General features: G+C 50.1%; 1 protein-coding gene across 2 annotated transcripts in view; it reads left to right on the top strand.

Annotated features, from left to right (window-relative positions):
* Nucleotides 1-24,967, top strand: part of LOC138657447 (zinc finger protein 879-like) — a 75,531-nt gene that overhangs the window by 6,108 nt on the left and 44,456 nt on the right. For both annotated transcript variants that reach the window (XM_069745241.1, XM_069745240.1), the window contains exon 4: nt 10,967-11,090. In XM_069745241.1, coding sequence (XP_069601342.1) covers nt 10,967-11,090 — 124 coding nt within the window. The remainder of the gene's footprint in view (nt 1-10,966; nt 11,091-24,967) is intronic.

Below are 24,967 nucleotides of genomic sequence, written 5' to 3'. Positions count from 1 at the left end.
AGCGGAGAGGTGACTGCTGGGACATTATACAGGTCTGGAGGATTCTGGGTGATGAGCGGAGAGGTGACTGCTGGGAGATTATACAGCACTGGAGGATTCTGGGTGATGAGCGGAGAGGTGACTGCTGGGACATTATACAGGACTGGAGGATTCTGGGTGATGAGCGGAGAGGTGACTGCTGGGACATTATACAGGTCTGGAGGATTCTGGGTGATGAGCGGAGAGGTGACTGCTGGGATATTATACAGGACTGGAGGATTCTGGGTGATGAGCGGAGAGGTGACTGCTGGGACATTATACAGCACTGGAGGATTCTGGGTGATGAGCGGAGAGGTGACTGCTGGGACATTATACAGGACTGGAGGATTCTGGGTGATGAGCGGAGAGGTGACTGCTGGGACATTATACAGGACTGGAGGATTCTGGGTGATGAGCGGAGAGGTGACTGCTGGGACATTATACAGCACTGGAGGATTCTGGGTGATGAGCGGAGAGGTGACTGCTGGGACATTATACAGTACTGGAGGATTCTGGGTGATGAGCGGAGAGGTGACTGCTGGGACATTATACAGCACTGGAGGATTCTGGGTGATGAGCGGAGAGGTGGCTGCTGGGACATTATACAGCACTGGAGGATTCTGGGTGATGAGCGGAGAGGTGACTGCTGGGACATTATACAGTACTGGAGGATTCTGGGTGATGAGCGGAGAGGTGGCTGCTGGGACATTATACAGGACTGGAGGATTCTGGGTGATGAGCGGAGAGGTGACTGCTGGGACATTATACAGGACTGGAGGATTCTGGGTGATGAGCGGAGAGGTGACTGCTGGGACATTATACAGGACTGGAGGATTCTGGGTGATGAGTGGAGAGGTGACTGCTGGGACATTATACAGGACTGGAGGATTCTGGGTGATGAGCGGAGAGGTGACTGCTGGGACATTATACAGGACTGGAGGATTCTGGGTGATGAGCGGAGAGGTGACTGCTGGGACATTATACAGCACTGGAGGATTCTGGGTGATGAGCGGAGAGGTGACTGCTGGGACATTATACAGGACTGAAGGATTCTGGGTGATGAGCGGAGAGGTGACTGCTGGGACATTATACAGGACTGGAGGATTCTGGGTGATGAGCGGAGAGGTGACTGCTGGGACATTATACAGCACTGGAGGATTCTGGGTGATGAGCGGAGAGGTGACTGCTGGGACATTATACAGCACTGGAGGATTCTGGGTGATGAGCGGAGAGGTGACTGCTGGGACATTATACAGCACTGGAGGATTCTGGGTGATGAGCGGAGAGGTGACTGCTGGGACATTATACAGGACTGGAGGATTCTGGGTGATGAGCGGAGAGGTGACTGCTGGGACATTATACAGCACTGGAGGATTCTGGGTGATGAGCGGAGAGGTGACTGCTGGGACATTATACAGCACTGGAGGATTCTGGGTGATGAGCGGAGCGGTGACTGCTGGGACATTATACAGGACTGGAGGATTCTGGGTGATGAGCGGAGCGGTGACTGCTGGGACATTATACAGGACTGGAGGATTCTGGGTGATGAGCGGAGAGGTGACTGCTGGGATATTATACAGCACTGGAGGATTCTGGGTGATGAGCGGAGCGGTGACTGCTGGGACATTATACAGGACTGGAGGATTCTGGGTGATGAGCGGAGAGGTGACTGCTGGGACATTATACAGCACTGGAGGATTCTGGGTGATGAGCGGAGAGGTGACTGCTGGGACATTATACAGCACTGGAGGATTCTGAGTGATGAGCGTAGAGGTGACTGCTGGGAGATTATACAGGACTGGAGGATTCTGGGTGATGAGCGGAGAGGTGACTGCTGGGACATTATACAGCACTGGAGGATTCTGGGTGATGAGCGGAGAGGTGACTGCTGGGAGATTATACAGGACTGGAGGATTCTGGGTGATGAGCGGAGCGGTGACTGCTGGGACATTATACCGCACTGAAGGATTCTGGGTGATGAGCGGAGAGGTGACTGCTGGGACATTATACAGCACTGGAGGATTCTGGGTGATGAGCGGAGAGGTGACTGCTGGGAGATTATACAGGACTGGAGGATTCTGGGTGATGAGCGGAGAGGTGACTGCTGGGACATTATACAGCACTGGAGGATTCTGGGTGATGAGCGGAGAGGTGACTGCTGGGAGATTATACAGCACTGGAGGATTCTGGGTGATGAGCGGAGCGGTGACTGCTGGGACATTATACAGGACTGGAGGATTCTGGGTGATGAGCGGAGAGGTGACTGCTGGGACATTATACAGGACTGGAGGATTCTGGGTGATGAGCGGAGAGGTGACTGCTGGGACATTATACAGCACTGGAGGATTCTGGGTGATGAGCGGAGAGGTGACTGCTGGGACATTATACAGCACTGGAGGATTCTGGGTGATGAGCGGAGAGGTGACTGCTGGGACATTATACAGCACTGGAGGATTCTGGGTGATGAGCGGAGAGGTGACTGCTGGGACATTATACAGGACTGGAGGATTCTGGGTGATGAGCGGAGAGGTGACTGCTGGGACATTATACAGCACTGGAGGATTCTGGGTGATGAGCGGAGAGGTGACTGCTGGGACATTATACAGCACTGGAGGATTCTGGGTGATGAGCGGAGCGGTGACTGCTGGGACATTATACAGGACTGGAGGATTCTGGGTGATGAGCGGAGCGGTGACTGCTGGGACATTATACAGGACTGGAGGATTCTGGGTGATGAGCGGAGAGGTGACTGCTGGGATATTATACAGCACTGGAGGATTCTGGGTGATGAGCGGAGCGGTGACTGCTGGGACATTATACAGGACTGGAGGATTCTGGGTGATGAGCGGAGAGGTGACTGCTGGGACATTATACAGGACTGGAGGATTCTGGGTGATGAGCGGAGAGGTGACTGCTGGGACATTATACAGCACTGGAGGATTCTGGGTGATGAGCGGAGAGGTGACTGCTGGGACATTATACAGCACTGGAGGATTCTGGGTGATGAGCGGAGAGGTGACTGCTGGGACATTATACAGCACTGGAGGATTCTGGGTGATGAGCGGAGAGGTGACTGCTGGGACATTATACAGCACTGGAGGATTCTGAGTGATGAGCGTAGAGGTGACTGCTGGGAGATTATACAGGACTGGAGGATTCTGGGTGATGAGCGGAGAGGTGACTGCTGGGACATTATACAGGACTGGAGGATTCTGGGTGATGAGCGGAGAGGTGACTGCTGGGACATTATACAGGACTGGAGGATTCTGGGTGATGAGCGGAGAGGTGACTGCTGGGACATTATACAGCACTGGAGGATTCTGGGTGATGAGCGGAGAGGTGACTGCTGGGACATTATACAGGACTGGAGGATTCTGGGTGATGAGCGGAGAGGTGACTGCTGGGACATTATACAGCACTGGAGGATTCTGGGTGATGAGCGGAGAGGTGACTGCTGGGACATTATACAGCACTGGAGGATTCTGGGTGATGAGCGGAGAGGTGACTGCTGGGACATTATACAGGACTGGAGGATTCTGGGTGATGAGCGGAGAGGTGACTGCTGGGACATTATACAGCACTGGAGGATTCTGGGTGATGAGCGGAGCGGTGACTGCTGGGACATTATACAGCACTGGAGGATTCTGGGTGATGAGCGGAGAGGTGACTGCTGGGACATTATACAGGACTGGAGGATTCTGGGTGATGAGCGGAGAGGTGACTGCTGGGACATTATACAGGACTGGAGGATTCTGGGTGATGAGCGGAGAGGTGACTGCTGGGACATTATACAGGACTGGAGGATTCTGGGTGATGAGCGGAGCGGTGACTGCTGGGACATTATACCGCACTGAAGGATTCTGGGTGATGAGCGGAGAGGTGACTGCTGGGACATTATACAGCACTGGAGGATTCTGGGTGATGAGCGGAGAGGTGACTGCTGGGACATTATACAGGACTGGAGGATTCTGGGTGATGAGCGGAGAGGTGACTGCTGGGACATTATACAGCACTGGAGGATTCTGGGTGATGAGCGGAGAGGTGACTGCTGGGACATTATACAGGACTGGAGGATTCTGGGTGATGAGCGGAGAGGTGACTGCTGGGAGATTATACAGGACTGGAGGATTCTGGGTGATGAGCGGAGAGGTGACTGCTGGGACATTATACAGCACTGGAGGATTCTGGGTGATGAGCGGAGCGGTGACTGCTGGGACATTATACAGGACTGGAGGATTCTGGGTGATGAGCGGAGAGGTGACTGCTGGGACATTATACAGCACTGGAGGATTCTGGGTGATGAGCGGAGAGGTGACTGCTGGGACATTATACAGCACTGGAGGATTCTGGGGGATGAGCGGAGAGGTGACTGCTGGGACATTATACAGGACTGGAGGATTCTGGGTGATGAGCGGAGAGGTGACTGCTGGGACATTATACAGCACTGGAGGATTCTGGGGGATGAGCGGAGAGGTGACTGCTGGGAGATTATACAGGACTGGAGGATTCTGGGTGATGAGCGGAGAGGTGACTGCTGGGACATTATACAGCACTGGAGGATTCTGGGTGATGAGCGGAGAGGTGACTGCTGGGAGATTATACAGGACTGGAGGATTCTGGGTGATGAGCGGAGAGGTGACTGCTGGGACATTATACCGCACTGAAGCATTCTGGGTGATGAGCGGAGAGGTGACTGCTGGGACATTATACAGCACTGGAGGATTCTGGGTGATGAGCGGAGAGGTGACTGCTGGGACATTATACAGCACTGGAGGATTCTGGGTGATGAGCGGAGAGGTGACTGCTGGGAGATTATACAGGACTGGAGGATTCTGGGTGATGAGCGGAGAGGTGACTGCTGGGACATTATACAGCACTGGAGGATTCTGGGTGATGAGCGGAGCGGTGACTGCTGGGAGATTATACAGGACTGGAGGATTCTGGGTGATGAGCGGAGAGGTGACTGCTGGGACATTATACAGGACTGGAGGATTCTGGGTGATGAGCGGAGAGGTGACTGCTGGGACATTATACAGCACTGGAGGATTCTGGGTGATGAGCGGAGAGGTGACTGCTGGGACATTATACAGCACTGGAGGATTCTGGGTGATGTGCGGAGAGGTGACTGCTGGGACATTATACAGGACTGGAGGATTCTGGGTGATGAACGGAGAGGTGACTGCTGGGACATTATACAGCACTGGAGGATTCTGGGTGATGAGCGGAGAGGTGACTGCTGGGAGATTATACAGCACTGGAGGATTCTGGGTGATGAGCGGAGAGGTGACTGCTGGGACATTATACAGCACTGGAGGATTCTGGGTGATGAGCGGAGAGGTGACTGCTGGGACATTATACAGCACTGGAGGATTCTGGGTGATGAGCGGAGAGGTGACTGCTGGGAGATTATACAGCACTGGAGGATTCTGGGTGATGAGCGGAGAGGTGACTGCTGGGAGATTATACAGGACTGGAGGATTCTGGGTGATGAGCGGAGAGGTGACTGCTGGGACATTATACAGGACTGGAGGATTCTGGGTGATGAGCGGAGAGGTGACTGCTGGGAGATTATACAGGACTGGAGGATTCTGGGTGATGAGCGGAGAGGTGACTGCTGGGAGATTATACAGGACTGGAGGATTCTGGGTGATGAGCGGAGAGGTGACTGCTGGGACATTATACAGCACTGGAGGATTCTGGGAGATGAGCAGAGAGGTGACTGCTGGGACATTATACAGGACTGGAGGATTCTGGGTGATGAGCGGAGAGGTGACTGCTGGGACATTATACAGGACTGGAGGATTCTGGGAGATGAGCGGAGAGGTGACTGCTGGGAGATTATACAGCACTGGAGGATTCTGGGTGATGAGCGGAGAGGTGACTGCTGGGACATTATACAGGACTGGAGGATTCTGGGTGATGAGCGGAGAGGTGACTGCTGGGACATTATACAGCACTGGAGGATTCTGGGTGATGAGCGGTGACTGCTGGGACATTATACAGCACTGAAGGATTCTGGGTGATGAACGGAGAGGTGACTGCTGGGACATTATACAGCACTGGAGGATTCTGGGTGATGAGCGGAGAGGTGACTGCTGGGACATTATACAGCACTGAAGGATTCTGGGTGATGAGCGGAGAGGTGACTGCTGGGAGATTATACAGCACTGGAGGATTCTGGGTGATGAACGGAGAGGTGACTGCTGGGACATTATACAGCACTGGAGGATTCTGGGTGATGAGCGGAGAGGTGACTGCTGGGACATTATACAGCACTGGAGGATTCTGGGTGATGAGCGGTGGCTGCTGGGACATTATACAGGACTGGAGGATTCTGGGTGATGAGCGGAGAGGTGACTGCTGGGAGATTATACAGCACTGGAGGATTCTGGGTGATGAGCGGTGGCTGCTGGGACATTATACAGGACTGGAGGATTCTGGGTGATGAGCGGAGAGGTGACTGCTGGGACATTATACAGGACTGGAGGATTCTGGGTGATGAGCGGAGAGGTGACTGCTGGGACATTATACAGCACTGGAGGATTCTGGGTGATGAGCGGAGAGGTGACTGCTGGGACATTATACAGGACTGGAGGATTCTGGGTGATGAGCGGAGAGGTGACTGCTGGGACATTATACAGCACTGGAGGATTCTGGGTGATGAGCAGAGAGGTGACTGCTGGGACATTATACAGGACTGAGGGATTCTGGGTGATGAACGGAGAGGTGACTGCTGGGACATTATACAGCACTGGAGGATTCTGGGTGATGAACGGAGAGGTGACTGCTGGGACATTATACAGGACTGGAGGATTCTGGGTGATGATCGGAGAGGTGACTGCTGGGACATTATACAGGACTGGAGGATTCTGGGTGATGAGCGGAGAGGTGACTGCTGGGACATTATACAGCACTGGGGGATTCTGGGTGATGAGCGGAGAGGTGACTGCTGGGACATTATACAGCGCTGGAGGATTCTGGGTGATGAGCGGAGAGGTGACTGCTGGGACATTATACAGCACTGGAGGATTCTGGGTGATGAGCGGAGAGGTGACTGCTGGGACATTATACAGGACTGGAGGATTCTGGGTGATGAGCGGAGAGGTGACTGCTGGGACATTATACAGCACTGGAGGATTCTGGGTGATGAACGGAGAGGTGACTGCTGGGACATTATACAGGACTGGAGGATTCTGGGTGATGAGCGGAGAGGTGACTGCTGGGACATTATACAGCACTGGAGGATTCTGGGTGATGAGCGGAGAGGAGACTGCTGGGACATTATACAGCACTGGAGGATTCTGGGTGATGAACGGAGAGGTGACTGCTGGGACATTATACAGGACTGGAGGATTCTGGGTGATGAGCGGAGAGGTGACTGCTGGGACATTATACAGGACTGGAGGATTCTGGGTGATGAGCGGAGAGGTGACTGCTGGGACATTATACAGGACTGGAGGATTCTGGGTGATGAGCGGAGAGGTGACTGCTGGGACATTATACAGCACTGGAGGATTGTGGGTGATGAGCGGAGAGGTGACTGCTGAGAGATTATACAGCACTGGAGGATTGTGGGTGATGAGCGGAGAGGTGACTGCTGGGACATTATACAGGACTGGAGGATTCTGGGTGATGAGCAGAGAGGTGACTGCTGGGACATTATACAGCACTGGAGGATTCTGGGTGATGTGCGGAGAGGTGACTGCTGGGACATTATACAGGACTGGAGGATTCTGGGTGATGTGCGGAGAGGTGACTGCTGGGACATTATACAGGACTGGAGGATTCTGGGTGATGAACGGAGAGGTGACTGCTGGGACATTATACAGCACTGGAGGATTGTGGGTGATGAGCGGAGAGGTGACTGCTGAGAGATTATACAGCACTGGAGGATTGTGGGTGATGAGCGGAGAGGTGACTGCTGGGACATTATACAGGACTGGAGGATTCTGGGTGATGAGCAGAGAGGTGACTGCTGGGACATTATACAGCACTGGAGGATTCTGGGTGATGTGCGGAGAGGTGACTGCTGGGACATAATACAGGACTGGAGGATTCTGGGTGATGTGCGGAGAGGTGACTGCTGGGACATTATACAGCACTGGAGGATTCTGGGTGATGAGCAGAGAGGTGACTGCTGGGACATTATACAGCACTGGAGGATTCTGGGTGATGAGCGGAGAGGTGACTGCTGGGACATTATACAGCACTGGAGGATTCTGGGTGATGAGCGGAGAGGTGACTGCTGGGACATTATACAGCACTGGAGGATTCTGGGTGATGAGCGGAGAGGTGACTGCTGGGAGATTATACAGGACTGGAGGATTCTGGGTGATGAGCGGAGAGGTGACTGCTGGGACATTATACAGCACTGGAGGATTCTGGGTGATGAGCGGAGAGGTGACTGCTGGGACATTATACAGCACTGGAGGATTCTGGGTGATGAGCGGAGAGGTGACTGCTGGGACATTATACAGGACTGGAGGATTCTGGGTGATGAGCGGAGAGGTGACTGCTGGGACATTATACAGGACTGGAGGATTCTGGGTGATGAGCGGAGAGGTGACTGCTGGGACATTATACAGCACTGGAGGATTCTGGGTAATGAGCGGAGAGGTGACTGCTGGGACATTATACAGGACTGGAGGATTCTGGGTGATGAGCGGAGAGGTGACTGCTGGGAGATTATACAGGACTGGAGGATTCTGGGTGATGAGCGGAGAGGTGACTGCTGGGAGATTATACAGCACTGGAGGATTCTGGGTGATGAGCGGAGAGGTGACTGCTGGGACTTTATACAGCACTGGAGGATTCTGGGTGATGAGCGGAGAGGTGACTGCTGAGAGATTATACAGGACTGGAGGATTCTGGGTGATGAGCGGAGAGGTGACTGCTGGGACATTATACAGCACTGGAGGATTCTGGGTGATGAGCGGAGAGGTGACTGCTGGGACATTATACAGCACTGGAGGATTCTGGGTGATGAGCGGAGAGGTGACTGCTGGGACATTATACAGCACTGGAGGATTCTGGGTGATGAGCGGAGAGGTGACTGCTGGGAGATTATACAGGACTGGAGGATTCTGGGTGATGAGCGGAGAGGTGACTGCTGGGACATTATACAGCACTGGAGGATTCTGGGTGATGAGCGGAGAGGTGACTGCTGGGAGATTATACAGCACTGGAGGATTCTGGGTGATGAGCGGAGAGGTGACTGCTGAGACATTATACAGCACTGGAGGATTCTGGGTGATGAGCGGAGAGGTGACTGCTGGGACATTATACAGGACTGGAGGATTCTGGGTGATGAGCGGAGAGGTGACTGCTAGGACATTATACAGCACTGGAGGATTCTGGGTGATGAGCGGAGAGGTGACTGCTGGGACATTATACAGGACTGGAGGATTCTGGGTGATGAGCGGAGAGGTGACTGCTGGGACATTATACAGCACTGGAGGATTCTGGGTTATGAGCGGAGAGGTGACTGCTGGGACATTATACAGCACTGGAGGATTCTGGGTGATGAGCGGAGAGGTGACTGCTGGGAGATTATACAGGACTGGAGGATTCTGGGTGATGAGCGGAGAGGTGACTGCTGGGACATTATACAGGACTGGAGGATTCTGGGTGATGAGCGGAGAGGTGACTGCTGGGACATTTTACAGCACTGGAGGATTCTGGGTGATGAGCGGAGAGGTGGCTGCTGGGACATTATACAGGACTGGAGGATTCTGGGTGATGATTGGAGAGGTGACTGCTGGGACATTATACAGGACTGGAGGATTCTGGATGATGAGCGGAGAGGTGACTGCTGGGAGATTATACAGGACTGGAGGATTCTGGGTGATGAGGGGAGAGGTGGCTGCTGGGACATTGTACAGCACTGGAGGATTCTGGGTGATGAGCGGAGAGGTGACTGCTGGGACATTATACAGCACTGGAGGATTCTGGGTGATGAGCGGAGAGGTGACTGCTGGGACATTATACAGCACTGGAGGATTCTGGGTGATGAGCGGAGAGGTGACTGCTGGGAGATTATACAGCACTGGAGGATTCTGGGTGATGAGCGGAGAGGTGACTGCTGGGACATTATACAGGACTGGAGGATTCTGGGTGATGAGGGGAGAGGTGGCTGCTGGGACATTGTACAGCACTGGAGGATTCTGGGTGATGAGCGGAGAGGTGACTGCTGGGACATTATACAGCACTGGAGGATTCTGGGTGATGAACGGAGAGGTGACTGCTGGGACATTATACAGGACTGGAGGATTCTGGGTGATGAGCGGAGAGGTGACTGCTGGGACATTATACAGCACTGGAGGATTCTGGGTGATGAGCGGAGAGGTGACTGCTGGGACATTATACAGGACTGGAGGATTCTGGGTGATGAGCGGAGATGTGACTGCTGGGACATTATACAGGACTGGAGGATTCTCGGTGATGAGCGGAGAGGTGACTGCTGGGAAATCATACAGGACTGGAGGATTCTGGGTGATGAGCGGAGAGGTGATTGCTGGGACATTATACAGCACTGGAGGATTCTGGGTGGTGAGCGGAGAGGTGACTGCTGGGACATTATACAGCACTGGAGGATTCTGGGTGATGAGCGGAGAGGTGACTGCTGGGACATTATACAGGACTGGAGGATTCTGGGTGATGAGCGGAGAGGTGACTGCTGGGACATTATACAGCACTGGAGGATTCTGGGTGATGAGCGGAGAGGTGACTGCTGGGACATTATACAGCACTAGAGGATTCTGGGTGATGAGCGGAGAGGTGACTGCTGGGACATTATACAGGACTGGAGGATTCTGGGTGATGAGCGGAGAGGTGACTGCTGGGACATTATACAGCACTGGAGGATTCTGTGTGATGAGCGGAGAGGTGACTGCTGGGACATTATACAGCACTGGAGGATTCTGGGTGATGACGGTGTGGCTGTTGTCAGGTTCCTATAAGGTGTCAGGACGTCGCTGTCTATCTCTCCATGGAGGAGTGGAAGTATCTAGAAGGACACCAGGATCGGTACCAGGATGTGATGATGGAGGAGCTCCGGCCTCTTACACCACGAGGTGAGAGGCTCCTTGTTGGCTCCGGTGGATGTGATGACGTCTCTCCGGCGTCGTCCTATAATAGATGAGTTTTCTCCAGATTTGCTCCGGTTTTCTCTACATTTTCTCCGTCTGACAACAGCTTTCATTTCCTGATTATTTCCTTCTGATCTGTGAGTCGCGGTTTCTCCGCTGTTGTTTCGTCTTCATCAGTCTTGAGTCTTCGTCCTTCTTCTTTCAGAATCTTTCTCCTTCCTTAGAGCCTCGGTCACATTTTCTCTGCAGATGTCCCGTCCTTCTGTCCGTTCTGTCCTGTGAGTTCTTTCCCTAAGTCTGTCGTGGATTGTTACTCAGCAGAGTCGGGGTTAATTTACAGGTGATTTTCCCCCTAATCCGCTGTCGCTCGTCCGTCCCTCGGAATCTCATCATCGGTCGTGGTCGGCGTCCGGCTCCTCCTTCTTGGCTGACACTTGTGCCCCATGGGAAATAAGATATGCAAATTTCCTCTCCCCAGATACAGAGAAGGGTCTCTAGCGCCTCCTATAGGACGCAGCAATCCCAGAAATCAATATCAATGTTTCAGCCTCATCCTGATGGGGCAAATTTCCATTTTTGCAGTTTTTCCTCCTCTTCTTCCATAAGACATAACATTCTTATTTTCCATCCACAGACGTTTGAGATCTTGTGTTTTTTTGCATCATGGATTTTTCATTTTACCGTATAATGAGCTGAAAAACAGGAAAAAAATTACCGATAAGGGGAAATGGTTAATAAAAATATTTATTTTCCACATTTTTTGGGGGATTTTGCTTCTCGGCATTTATTGGGCGGTAATAACGACCTCGCTGTGATCTTCTGGGTCAGTTATGGTGACACCAATCTTGTGTGTGGTTTTATATATTTTCTGGATTATAATATCAGCCGTTTCCCTGAGACCGATCACTTTATCTTCCGTTATCGGAGCGGTGTGACGGCTTGTCTTGAATGGAGCGCTGACCTTTTTATGGGGCCATTTTGGGGGCACCTGTGACTTTCTTTTGTTTTTTTTTAATGGCGTTTACCATGTGAGATAAATCCTGACATGGCAATGACAAATGTTTTTTGGGGTTTTTTTGTCCTTAATTTGGGTAATAATAAAAAAATAATGGGGATTTGATCCGGCGATCCTGTAAATTCTGGGCTTCATAGGAAAACCTTGGCGGCATGAATAGAGATCTGTTGTGAATTCTGTGGCTGAGTTCACTTCTGTGGTCACAAGTGGTATTGCAGTCTCTGGGCTTCCTCCCTCAGGTGTTTTGGTGAGCTCGTTGGCTGCCTTGCTATTTAGCTCCACCTGAGTCTGTCTTCCTTGCTCCTTGTCAATGTTCCAGTGTTGGATCTGAGCTACTGCATCTTTCCTTGGGCCTGCTGCTCTGCTAGATAAGTGCTTCTAGTTTGTTTTCTGTTTTTTCTGTCCAGCTTGCTATTAACTTTTGCTGGAAGCTCTGAGAAGCAAAGGGGTGCACCGCCGTGCTGTTAGTTCGGCACGGTGGGTCTTTTTGCCCCTTTGCGTGGTTTTCGTTTTAGGGTTTTTTTGTAGACTGCATAGTTCTCTTTGCTATCCTCGCTCTGTCTAGAATATCGGGCCTCACTTTGCTGAATCTATTTCATTCCTACGTTTGTCTTTTCATCTTGCTAACAGTCATTATATGTGGGGGGCTGCCTATTCCTTTGGGGTATTTCTCTGAGGTAAGTCAGGCTTGTATTTCTATCTTCAGGCTAGTCAGCTCCTCAGGCAGTGCCGAGTTGCATAGGTAGTTATAGGCGCAATCCACTGCTGCTTATAGTTGTGTGAGGATAGATCAGGTACTGCAGTCTACAGAGATTCCACGTCTCAGAGCTCGTTCTATTGTTTTTGGTTATTGCCAGATCTCTGTATGTGCGCTGATTACTGCACGCTGTGTTGCCTGATTGCCAGCCATAACAGTACAAGGAGCCACACCAATGATTCCCAATAGAGGGAAAAAAGAAATCCTGACATCATTTTTTTTTCTTAGCTCTGTCTTCAGTCTTTTTTTTCCCCTAGACATTAGAGTGCTTCAGGACACAGCTGTGGACATGGATATTCAGGCTCTGTGCTCCTCAATGGATAATCTCGTTGTAAATGTACAAAAGATTCAAGATACTATTGATCAGAAATCGATGCTAGAACCAAGAATTCCGATTCCTGATTTGTTTTTTGGTGACAGAACTAAGTTCCTGAGCTTCAGAAATAATTGTAAGCTATTTTTGGCCTTGAAACCTCATTCTTCTGGTAATCCTATTCAACAGGTTTTGATTATTATTTCTTTTTTGCGCGGCGACCCACAGGACTGGGCGTTTTCTCTTGCGCCAGGAGACCCTGCATTGAGTAGTGTCGATGCGTTTTTCCTGGCGCTCGGATTGCTTTACGATGAGCCTAATTCAGTGGATCAGGCTGAGAAAAATCTGCTGGCTTTATGCCAGGGTCAGGATGATATAGAAGTATATTGTCAGAAATTTAGAAAGTGGTCAGTACTCACTCTGTGGAATGAATCTGCACTAGCGGCTTTGTTCAGAAAGGGTCTCTCTGAAGCTCTTAAGGATGTAATGGTGGGATTTCCTATGCCTGCTGGTTTGAATGAGTCTATGTCCTTGGCCATTCAGATCGGTCGTCGCTTGCGCGAGCGTAAATCTGTGCACCATCTGGCGGTATTGTCTGAGAGTAAACCTGAGCCTATGCAGTGCGACAGGACTATGACTAGAGTAGAACGGCACGAACACAGACGTCTGAACAGACTGTGTTTCTATTGTGGTGATTCTACTCATGCTATTTCTAATTGTCCTAAACGCACTAGGCGGTTCGATAGCTCTGCCGTTATTGGTACTGTACAGTCCAAATTCCTTTTGTCCATTACCTTGATGTGCTCTTTGTCATCGTATTCTGTCATGGCGTTTGTGGATTCAGGCGCTGCCCTGAATCTGATGGATTTGGATTATGCTAAGCGTTGTGGATTTTTCTTGGAGCCTTTGCGGTGTCCTATTCCGTTGAGAGGAATTGATGCTACACCTTTGGCCAAGAATAAGCCTCAGTACTGGGCCCAGCTGACTATGTGCATGGCTCCTGCACATCAGGAAGTTATTCGCTTTCTGGTACTGCATAATTTGCATGATGTGGTCGTGTTGGGGTTGCCATGGCTACAAACCCATAATCCAGTATTGGATTGGAACTCTATGTCGGTGACCAGCTGGGGTTGTCAGGGAGTACATGGTGATGTTCCATTTTTGTCTATTTCGTCATCCATTCCTTCTGACATCCCAGAGTTCTTGTCAGACTTTCAGGATGTATTTGAAGAGTCCAAGTCTGATGCCCTACCTCCGCATAGGGATTGTGATTGTGCTATCGATTTGATTCCTGGTAGTAAATTCCCTAAGGGTCGTTTATTTAATTTGTCCGTACCTGAACACACCGCTATGCGCAGTTATGTGAAGGAGTCCCTGGAGAAGGGACATATTCGCCCATCGTCGTCACCATTGGGAGCAGGGTTCTTTTTTGTAGCCAAGAAGGATGGTTCGCTAAGACCGTGTATTGATTACCGCCTTCTTAATAAGATCACTGTTAAGTTTCAGTATCCCTTGCCATTGATTTCTGACTTGTTTGCTCGGATTAAGGGGGCTAGTTGGTTTACTAAGATTGATCTTCGTGGTGCGTATAATCTGGTGAGAATCAGGCAGGGAGATGAATGGAAAACGGCATTTAATACGCCCGAGGGTCATTTTGAGTATCTGGTGATGCCGTTCGGACTTGCCAATGCTCCATCTGTTTTTCAGTCCTTTATGCATGACATTTTCCGTGAGTATCTGGATAAATTCTTGATTGTTTACTTGGATGACATTTTGATCTTCTCTGATGATTGGGAGTCTCATGTGAAGCAAGTCAGAATGGTTTTCCAGGTACTGCGTGCTAATTCCTTGTTTGTGAAGGGATCAAAGTGTCTCTTCGGTGTGCAGAAAGTTTCATTTTTGGGGTTCATCTTTTCCCCTTCTACTATCGAGATGGATCCGGTTAAGGTTCAGGCCATCCAGGATTGGACTCAGCCGACATCTCTAAAAAGTCTGCAGAAATTCCTGGGTTTTGCTAATTTTTATCGTCGCTTCATCTGTAATTTTTCTAGCATTGCCAGACCATTGACCGATTTGACTAAGAAGGGTGCTGATTTGGTTAATTGGTCTTCTGCTGCCGTGGAAGCTTTTCAGGAGTTGAAGCGTCGTTTTTGCTGTGCCCCTGTGTTGTGTCAACCTGATGTTTCTCTTCCGTTCCAGGTCGAGGTTGATGCTTCTGAGATTGGTGCAGGGGCGGTTTTGTCACAGAGAGGTTCTGGTTGCTCAGTGTTCAAACCATGTGCTTTCTTTTCCAGGAAATTTTCTGCTGCTGAGCGTAATTATGATGTGGGCAACCGAGAGTTGCTGGCCATGAAGTGGGCATTCGAGGAGTGGCGTCATTGGCTTGAGGGTGCTAAGCATCGCGTGGTGGTTTTGACTGATCATAAGAACCTTACTTATCTTGAGTCTGCCAAGCGCTTGAATCCTAGACAGGCCCGTTGGTCGTTATTTTTTGCTCGTTTTGATTTTGTGGTTTCATACCTTCCGGGCTCTAAAAATGTGAAGGCGGATGCTCTGTCTAGGAGTTTTGTGCCCGACTCTCCGGGGTTATCTGAGCCGGCGAGTATCCTCAAGGAAGGAGTCATTGTGTCTGCCATCTCCCCTGATTTGCGGAGAGTGTTGCAGAAATTTCAGGCTAATAAACCTGATCGTTGTCCGGCTGAGAAACTGTTCGTCCCTGATAGGTGGACTAGTAAAGTTATCTCTGAACTTCATTGTTCGGTGCTGGCCGGTCATCCAGGAATCTTTGGTACCAGGGAGTTGGTTGCTAGATCCTTCTGGTGGCCATCTCTGTCACGGGATGTGCGTGCTTTTGTGCAGTCCTGTGGAATTTGTGCTAGGGCTAAGCCCTGCTGTTCACGTGCCAGTGGGTTGCTTTTGCCCTTGCCGGTCCCGAAGAGGCCTTGGACACATATTTCGATGGATTTAATTTCTGACCTTCCCGTTTCTCAAAAAATGTCGGTCATTTGGGTGGTCTGTGATCGCTTTTCTAAAATGGTCCATCTGGTGCCCTTGGTTAAATTGCCTTCCTCCTCTGATTTGGTGCCTTTGTTCTTCCAGCATGTGGTTCGTTTACATGGCATTCCTGAGAATATTGTTTCTGACAGAGGTTCCCAGTTTGTCTCGAGGTTCTGGCGAGCCTTTTGTGGTAGGATGGGCATTGACCTATCTTTCTCCTCGGCCTTCCATCCTCAGACTAATGGCCAGACCGAACGAACCAATCAGACCTTGGAAACATATCTGAGATGTTTTGTTTCCGCTGACCAGGATGATTGGGTGTCATTTTTGCCGTTGGCTGAGTTCGCCCTTAATAATCGGGCCAGCTCGGCTACCTTGGTCTCTCCATTTTTCTGCAATTCTGGGTTCCATCCTCGTTTCTCTTCAGGACAGGTTGAGTCTTCGGACTGTCCTGGTGTGGATTCTGTGGTGGACAGGTTGCAGCAGATCTGGACTCAGGTGGTGGACAATTTGACCTTGTCCCAGGAGAAGGCTCAGCTTTTCGCTAATCGCAGACGCCGTGTGGGACCCCGACTTCGTGTTGGGGATCTGGTTTGGTTATCTTCTCGTCATATTCCTATGAAGGTTTCCTCTCCTAAATTTAAACCTCGTTTTATTGGTCCGTATAGGATTTCTGAGATTCTCAATCCGGTGTCTTTTCGTCTGACCCTCCCAGACTCCTTTTCCATACATAATGTATTCCATAGGTCGTTGTTGAGGAGATACGTGGCACCTATGGTTCCATCTGTGGAGCCTCCTGCCCCTGTTTTGGTGGAGGGGGAATTGGAGTATATTGTGGAGAAGATTTTGGATTCTCGTGTCTCTAGACGGAAACTCCAGTATCTGGTCAAATGGAAGGGTTATGCTCAGGAAGATAATTCCTGGGTTTTTGCCTCTGATGTCCATGCCCCAGATCTTGTTCGTGCCTTTCATGTGGCTCATCCTGGTCGGCCTGGGGGTTCTGGTGAGGGTTCGGTGACCCCTCCTCAAGGGGGGGGTACTGTTGTGAATTCTGTGGCTGAGTTCACTTCTGTGGTCACAAGTGGTATTGCAGTCTCTGGGCTTCCTCCCTCAGGTGTTTTGGTGAGCTCGTTGGCTGCCTTGCTATTTAGCTCCACCTGAGTCTGTCTTCCTTGCTCCTTGTCAATGTTCCAGTGTTGGATCTGAGCTACTGCATCTTTCCTTGGGCCTGCTGCTCTGCTAGATAAGTGCTTCTAGTTTGTTTTCTGTTTTTTCTGTCCAGCTTGCTATTAACTTTTGCTGGAAGCTCTGAGACGCAAAGGGTGCACCGCCGTGCTGTTAGTTCGGCGCGGTGGGTCTTTTTGCCCCTTTGCGTGGTTTTCGTTTTAGGGTTTTTTGTAGACTGCATAGTTCTCTTTGCTATCCTCGCTCTGTCTAGAATATCGGGCCTCACTTTGCTGAATCTATTTCATTCCTACGTTTGTCTTTTCATCTTGCTAACAGTCATTATATGTGGGGGGCTGCCTATTCCTTTGGGGTATTTCTCTGAGGTAAGTCAGGCTTGTATTTCTATCTTCAGGCTAGTCAGCTCCTCAGGCAGTGCCGAGTTGCATAGGTAGTTATAGGCGCAATCCACTGCTGCTTATAGTTGTGTGAGGATAGATCAGGTACTGCAGTCTACAGAGATTCCACGTCTCAGAGCTCGTCCTATTGTTTTTGGTTATTGCCAGATCTCTGTATGTGCGCTGATTACTGCACGCTGTGTTGCCTGATTGCCAGCCATAACAGAGATCTGCTTCAGGCTCCCGAAAGTTATGGCAATCCATTGCTGGGACCCTGCGATCAAGTGACTGACTGGCAGCAGAATGGGACACCCAATCGCTTACCTGGTACTGTCAGGGTGTCAGCGGCAGGGAACTGGTTAAACAGCAGTAATCAGAGCTCGCTCCACAGACGCGCACCTGGCCTCCTCCATGCATGAATATAGGATATCAGGAAGGGGTTAAAGAGCCTTATCACATGATGTCAGAATACACGGGAAGGAGGTCCTAGGTTCAAGGGTGCAACGGCCGCATAATGTCAGAAGGTCCGCTCTTCCTCTTCATGGGGTCTGATCAGAATGATATAAGTGGGATGGTGACGAAGGTGTTGGCCCCGCAGGGACATCGGGCCTCACAATGGTGGGGGGTAATAAGTTTTTAGGTCTCCCTTAACCCCATCAGGACATGTTCCGGTCACCATGCTGAATCACACGGTGACCAAGTAAAGATGGCTAATGTTTCCGAGAGCAGACTTTACCTGCACTTTGTTACCAGGGGCTGTACTGCCCCAATGCATCGGCAATCACTGTGATTGGCTGCTCAATTCTGAGCTTCCTGGCAATAAAGTTGCCATAAAAGAGATCTAATGTGGCAAGCTCTGATTGGTTGTGTCCGAGACAGAACCAATCATAGCAGTGATATTGATTGGGTGATCGCAGCGTCACCTGTTTATTAACCCTTATTTTGCCAATTGGCTAATCAATCCTCCTGCAATCGTCTTTGATCCAGAGCCTTAGTTCGTGTGCTGTACTGTGAGCGATGACACCAAAGCACTTTTTTGAGGGCGCCTTTTACATGAGCGCGCCCTGCGTCCCTCATCTGCCTTCTGTATTCTGCGCTGAGCTCAATTTTCGGTGCACTTTTTTTTGTGACACGTTTGCGCTTCCCGCAGCCGTAGTTCTCTGATCAGTGTTGCTGATCACAGTTTTTTAATAGTGGAGCAGCGTAAAAAGAATGAATAATAGTCGTTATTACTGAGTAGCCTTATAGTGTTGAGGTAGCCCCTTCCAAAAGGAGCTAATTTCATCTGAGATAGTTTATATCTCTAATCTGCCATTATTGCTCCAAATTAATATGAAATAAATACGATGCATCGGAGCCAAGGAAATACACACAGCCGGTGTCTGTCCGTGTCCAATCCTTGTCTGGTCTCCGGTCCCGGTCACAAGTCTTTATTACAGAGATGAGAGAGTGGGAGGAATGGCTTCTTACATCACAGAGATGAGAGAGCGGGAGGAATGGCTTCTTACATCACAGAGATGAGAGAGTGGGAGGAATGGCTTCTTACATCACAGAGATGAGAGAGCGGGAGGAATGGCTTCTTACATCACAGAGATGAGAGAGCGGGAGGAATGGCTTCTTACATTACAGAGATGAGAGAGCGGGAGGAATGGCCTCTTACATCACAGAGATGAGAGAGCGGGAGGAATGGCTTCTTACATTACAGAGATGAGAGCGGGAGGAAAGGCTTCTTACATCACAGAGATGAGAGCGGGAGGAATGGCTTCTTACATTACAGAGATGAGAGAGTGGGAGGAATGGCTTCTTACATCACAGAGATGAGAGAGCGGGAGGAATGGCTTCTTACATTACAGAGATGAGAGAGTGGGAGGAATGGCTTCTTACATCACAGAGATGAGAGAGCGGGAGGAATGGCTTCTTACATTACAGAGATGAGAGCGGGAGGAATGGCTTCTTACATCACAGAGATGAGAGAGCGGGAGGAATGGCCTCTTACATTACAGAGATGAGAGCGGGAGGAATGGCTTCTTACATCACAGAGATGAGAGAGCGGGAGGAATGGCTTCTTACATTACAGAGATGAGAGAGTGGGAGGAATGGCTTCTTACATTACAGAGATGAGAGCGGGAGGAATGGCTTCTTACATCACAGAGATGAGAGAGCGGGAGGAATGGCTTCTTACATCACAGAGATGAGAGAGTGGGAGGAATGGCTTCTTACATTACAGAGATGAGAGAGCGGGAGGAATGGCTTCTTACATTACAGAGATGAGAGAGTGGGAGGAATGGCTTCTTACATCACAGAGATGAGAGAGCGGGAGGAATGGCTTCTTACATCACAGAGATGAGAGAGCGGGAGGAATGGCTTCTTACATCACAGAGATGAGAGAGTGGGAGGAATGGCTTCTTACATTACAGAGATGAGAGCGGGAGGAATGGCTTCTTACATCACAGAGATGAGAGAGCGGGAGGAATGGCTTCTTACATCACAGAGATGAGAGCGGGAGGAATGGCTTCTTACATCACAGAGATGAGAGAGCGGGAGGAATGGCTTCTTACATCACAGAGATGAGAGCGGGAGGAATGGCTTCTTACATTACAGAGATGAGAGAGCGGGAGGAATGGCTTCTTACATTACAGAGATGAGAGAGCGGGAGGAATGGCTTCTTACATCACAGAGATGAGAGAACGGGAGGAATGGCTTCTTACATTACAGAGATGAGAGAGCGGGAGGAATGGCTCCTTACATTACAGAGATGAGAGAGCGGGAGGAATGGCCTCTTACATCACAGAGATGAGAGAGCGGGAGGAATGGCTTCTTACATCACAGAGATGAGAGAGCGGGAGGAATGGCCTCTTACATCACAGAGATGAGAGAGCGGGAGGAATGGCTTCTTACATCACAGAGATGACAGAGCGGGAGGAATGGCTTCTTACATTACAGAGATGAGAGAGGGAGGAATGGCTTCTTACATTACAGAGATGAGAGAGCGGGAGGAATGGCTTCTTACATCACAGAGATGAGAGAGCAGGAGGAATGGCTTCTTACATCACAGAGATGAGAGAGCGGGAGGAATGGCTTCTTACATTACAGAGATGAGAGAGCGGGAGGAATGGCTTCTTACATCACAGAGATGAGAGAGCGGGAGGAATGGCTTCTTACATCACAGAGATGAGAGAGCGGGAGGAATGGCTTCTTACATCACAGAGATGAGAGAGCGGGAGGAATGGCTTCTTACATCACAGAGATGAGAGAGCGGGAGGAATGGCTTCTTACATCACAGAGATGAGAGAGCGGGAGGAATGGCTTCTTACATTACAGAGATGAGAGAGCGGGAGGAATGGCTTCTTACATCACAGAGATGAGAGAGCGGGAGGAATGGCTTCTTACATCACAGAGATGAGAGAGCGGGAGGAATGGCTTCTTACATCACAGAGATGAGAGAGCGGGAGGAATGGCTTCTTACATTACAGAGATGAGAGAGCGGGAGGAATGGCTTCTTACATTACAGAGATGAGAGAGCGGGAGGAATGGCTTCTTACATCACAGAGATGAGAGAGCGGGAGGAATGGCTTCTTACATCACAGAGATGAGAGAGCGGGAGGAATGGCTTCTTACATCACATTACCTGAGGAAGGAATGGCTTCTTACATTACAGAGATGAGAGAGCGGGAGGAATGGCTCCTTACATTACAGAGATGAGAGAGCGGGAGGAATGGCTTCTTACATTACAGAGATGAGAGAGCGGGAGGAATGGCTTCTTACATCACAGAGATGAGAGAGCGGGAGGAATGGCTTCTTACATCACAGAGATGAGAGAGCGGGAGGAATGGCTTCTTACATCACATTACCTGAGGGAGGAATGGCTTCTTACATTACAGAGATGAGAGAGCGGGAGGAATGGCTCCTTACATTACAGAGATGAGAGAGCGGGAGGAATGGCTTCTTACATCACAGAGATGAGAGAGCGGGAGGAATGGCTTCTTACATCACAGAGATGAGAGAGCGGGAGGAATGGCCTCTTACATCACAGAGATGAGAGAGCGGGAGGAATGGCTTCTTACATCACAGAGATGACAGAGCGGGAGGAATGGCTTCTTACATCACAGAGATGAGAGAGCGGGAGGAATGGCTTCTTACATCACAGAGATGAGAGAGCGGGAGGAATGGCCTCTTACATCACAGAGATGAGAGAGCGGGAGGAATGGCTTCTTACATCACAGAGATGAGAGAGCGGGAGGAATGGCTTCTTACATCACAGAGATGAGAGAGCGGGAGGAATGGCTTCTTACATCACAGAGATGAGAGAGCGGGAGGAATGGCTTCTTACATTACAGAGATGAGAGCGGGAGGAAAGGCTTCTTACATCACAGAGATGAGAGCGGGAGGAATGGCTTCTTACATCACAGAGATGAGAGAGCGGGAGGAATGGCTTCTTACATTACAGAGATGAGAGCGGGAGGAAAGGCTTCTTACATCACAGAGATGAGAGCGGGAGGAATGGCTTCTTACATCACAGAGATGAGAGAGCGGGAGGAATGGCTTCTTACATTACAGAGATGAGAGAGCGGGAGGAATGGCTCCTTACATTACAGAGATGAGAGAGCGGGAGGAATGGCCTCTTACATTACAGAGATGAGAGAGCGGGAGGAATGGCTTCTTACATTACAGAGATGAGAGAGCGGGAGGAATGGCTTCTTACATCACAGAGATGAGAGAGCGGGAGGAATGGCTTCTTACATCACAGATGAGAGAGCGGGAGGAATGGCTTCTTACATCACAGAGATGAGAGAGCGGGAGGAATGGCTTCTTACATCACAGAGATGAGAGCGGGAGGAATGGCCTCTTACATCACAGAGATGAGAGAGCGGGAGGAATGGCTTCTTACATCACAGAGATGAGAGAGCGGGAGGAATGGCTTCTTACATTACAGAGATGAGAGCGGGAGGAAAGGCTTCTTACATCACAGAGATGAGAGCGGGAGGAATGGCTTCTTACATCACAGAGATGAGAGAGCGGGAGGAATGGCTTCTTACATCACAGAGATGAGAGCGGGAGGAATGGCTTCTTACATTACAGAGATGAGAGAGCGGGAGGAATGGCTTCTTACATTACAGAGATGAGAGAGCGGGAGGAATGGCTTCTTACATCACAGAGATGAGAGAGCGGGAGGAATGGCTTCTTACATCACAGAGATGAGAGAGCGGGAGGAATGGCTTCTTACATTACAGAGATGAGAGAGTGGGAGGAATGGCTTCTTACATTACAGAGATGAGAGAGCGGGAGGAATGGCTTCTTACATCACAGAGATGAGAGAGCGGGAGGAATGGCTTCTTACATTACAGAGATGAGAGAGCGGGAGGAATGGCTTCTTACATTACAGAGATGAGAGTGGGAGGAATGGCTTCTTACATCACAGAGATGAGAGAGGGAGGAATGGCCTCTTACATTACAGAGATGAGAGAGCGGGAGGAATGGCTTCTTACATTACAGAGATGAGAGCGGGAGGAATGGCTTCTTACATTACAGAGATGAGAGAGCGGGAGGAATGGCTTCTTACATTACAGAGATGAGAGCGGGAGGAATGGCTTCTTACATTACAGAGATGAGAGAGCGGGAGGAATGGCCTCTTACATTACAGAGATGAGAGTGGGTGGAATGGCTTCTTACATCACAGAGATGAGAGCGGGAGGAATGGCTTCTTACATCACAGAGATGAGAGAGCGGGAGGAATGGCTTCTTACATTACAGAGATGAGAGCGGGAGGAATGGCTTCTTACATTACAGAGATGAGAGCGGGAGGAATGGCTTCTTACATCACAAAGATGAGACAGCGGTAGGAATGGCTTCTTACATTACAGAGATGAGAGAGCGGGAGGAATGGCTTCTTACATCACAGAGATGAGAGAGCGGGAGGAATGGCCTTTTACATTACAGAGATGAGAGAGCGGGAGGAATGGCTTCTTACATCACAGAGATGAGAGAGCGGGAGGAATGGCTTCTTACATCACAGAGATGAGAGCGGGAGGAATGGCTTCTTACATTACAGAGATGAGAGAGCGGGAGGAATGGCTTCTTACATCACAGAGATGAGAGCGGGAGGAATGGCTTCTTACATCACAGAGATGAGAGAGCGGGAGGAATGGCTTCTTACATTACAGAGATGAGAGCGGGAGGAATGGCTTCTTACATTACAGAGATGAGAGCGGGAGGAATGGCTTCTTACATCACAGATGAGAGAGCGGGAGGAATGGCTTCTTACATTACAGAGATGAGAGAGCGGGAGGAATGGCTTCTTACATTACAGAGATGAGAGAGCGGGAGGAATGGCTTCTTACATTACAGAGATGAGAGCGGGAGGAATGGCTTCTTACATTACAGAGATGAGAGAGCGGGAGGAATGGCTTCTTACATCACAGATGAGAGAGCGGGAGGAATGGCTTCTTACATCACAGAGATGAGAGAGCGGGAGGAATGGCTTCTTACATTACAGAGATGAGAGAGTGGGAGGAATGGCTTCTTACATCACAGAGATGAGAGAGCGGGAGGAATGGCTTCTTACATCACAGAGATGAGAGCGGGAGGAATGGCTTCTTGCATCACAGAGATGAGAGAGCGGGAGGAATGGCTTCTTACATCACAGAGATGAGAGCGGGAGGAATGGCTTCTTACATCACAGAGATGAGAGAGCGGGAGGAATGGCTTCTTACATCACAGAGATGAGAGAGCGGGAGGAATGGCTTCTTACATTACAGAGATGAGAGAGTGGGAGGAATGGCTTCTTACATCACAGAGATGAGAGAGCGGTAGGAATGGCTTCTTACATCACAGAGATGAGAGAGTGGGAGGAATGGCTTCTTACATTACAGAGATGAGAGAGCGGGAGGAATGGCTTCTTACATCACAGAGATGAGAGAGCGGGAGGAATGGCTTCTTACATCACAACGATGAGAGAGCGGGAGGAATGGCTTCTTACATTACAGAGATGAGAGAGCGGGAGGAATGGCTTCTTACATCACAGAGATGAGAGAGCGGGAGGAATGGCTTCTTACATCACAGAGATGAGAGCGGGAGGAATGGCTTCTTACATCACAGAGATGGGAGAGCGGGAGGAATGGCTTCTTACATTACAGAGATGAGAGAGTGGGTGGAATGGCTTCTTACATCACAGAGATGAGAGAGCGGGAGGAATGGCTTCTTACATCACAGAGATGAGAG

This window comes from Ranitomeya imitator, chromosome 1, assembly GCF_032444005.1.
Source record: "Ranitomeya imitator isolate aRanImi1 chromosome 1, aRanImi1.pri, whole genome shotgun sequence".
Classification (NCBI taxonomy): domain Eukaryota; kingdom Metazoa; phylum Chordata; class Amphibia; order Anura; family Dendrobatidae; genus Ranitomeya; species Ranitomeya imitator.
This window is presented reverse-complemented; position numbering and strand designations above follow the sequence as displayed.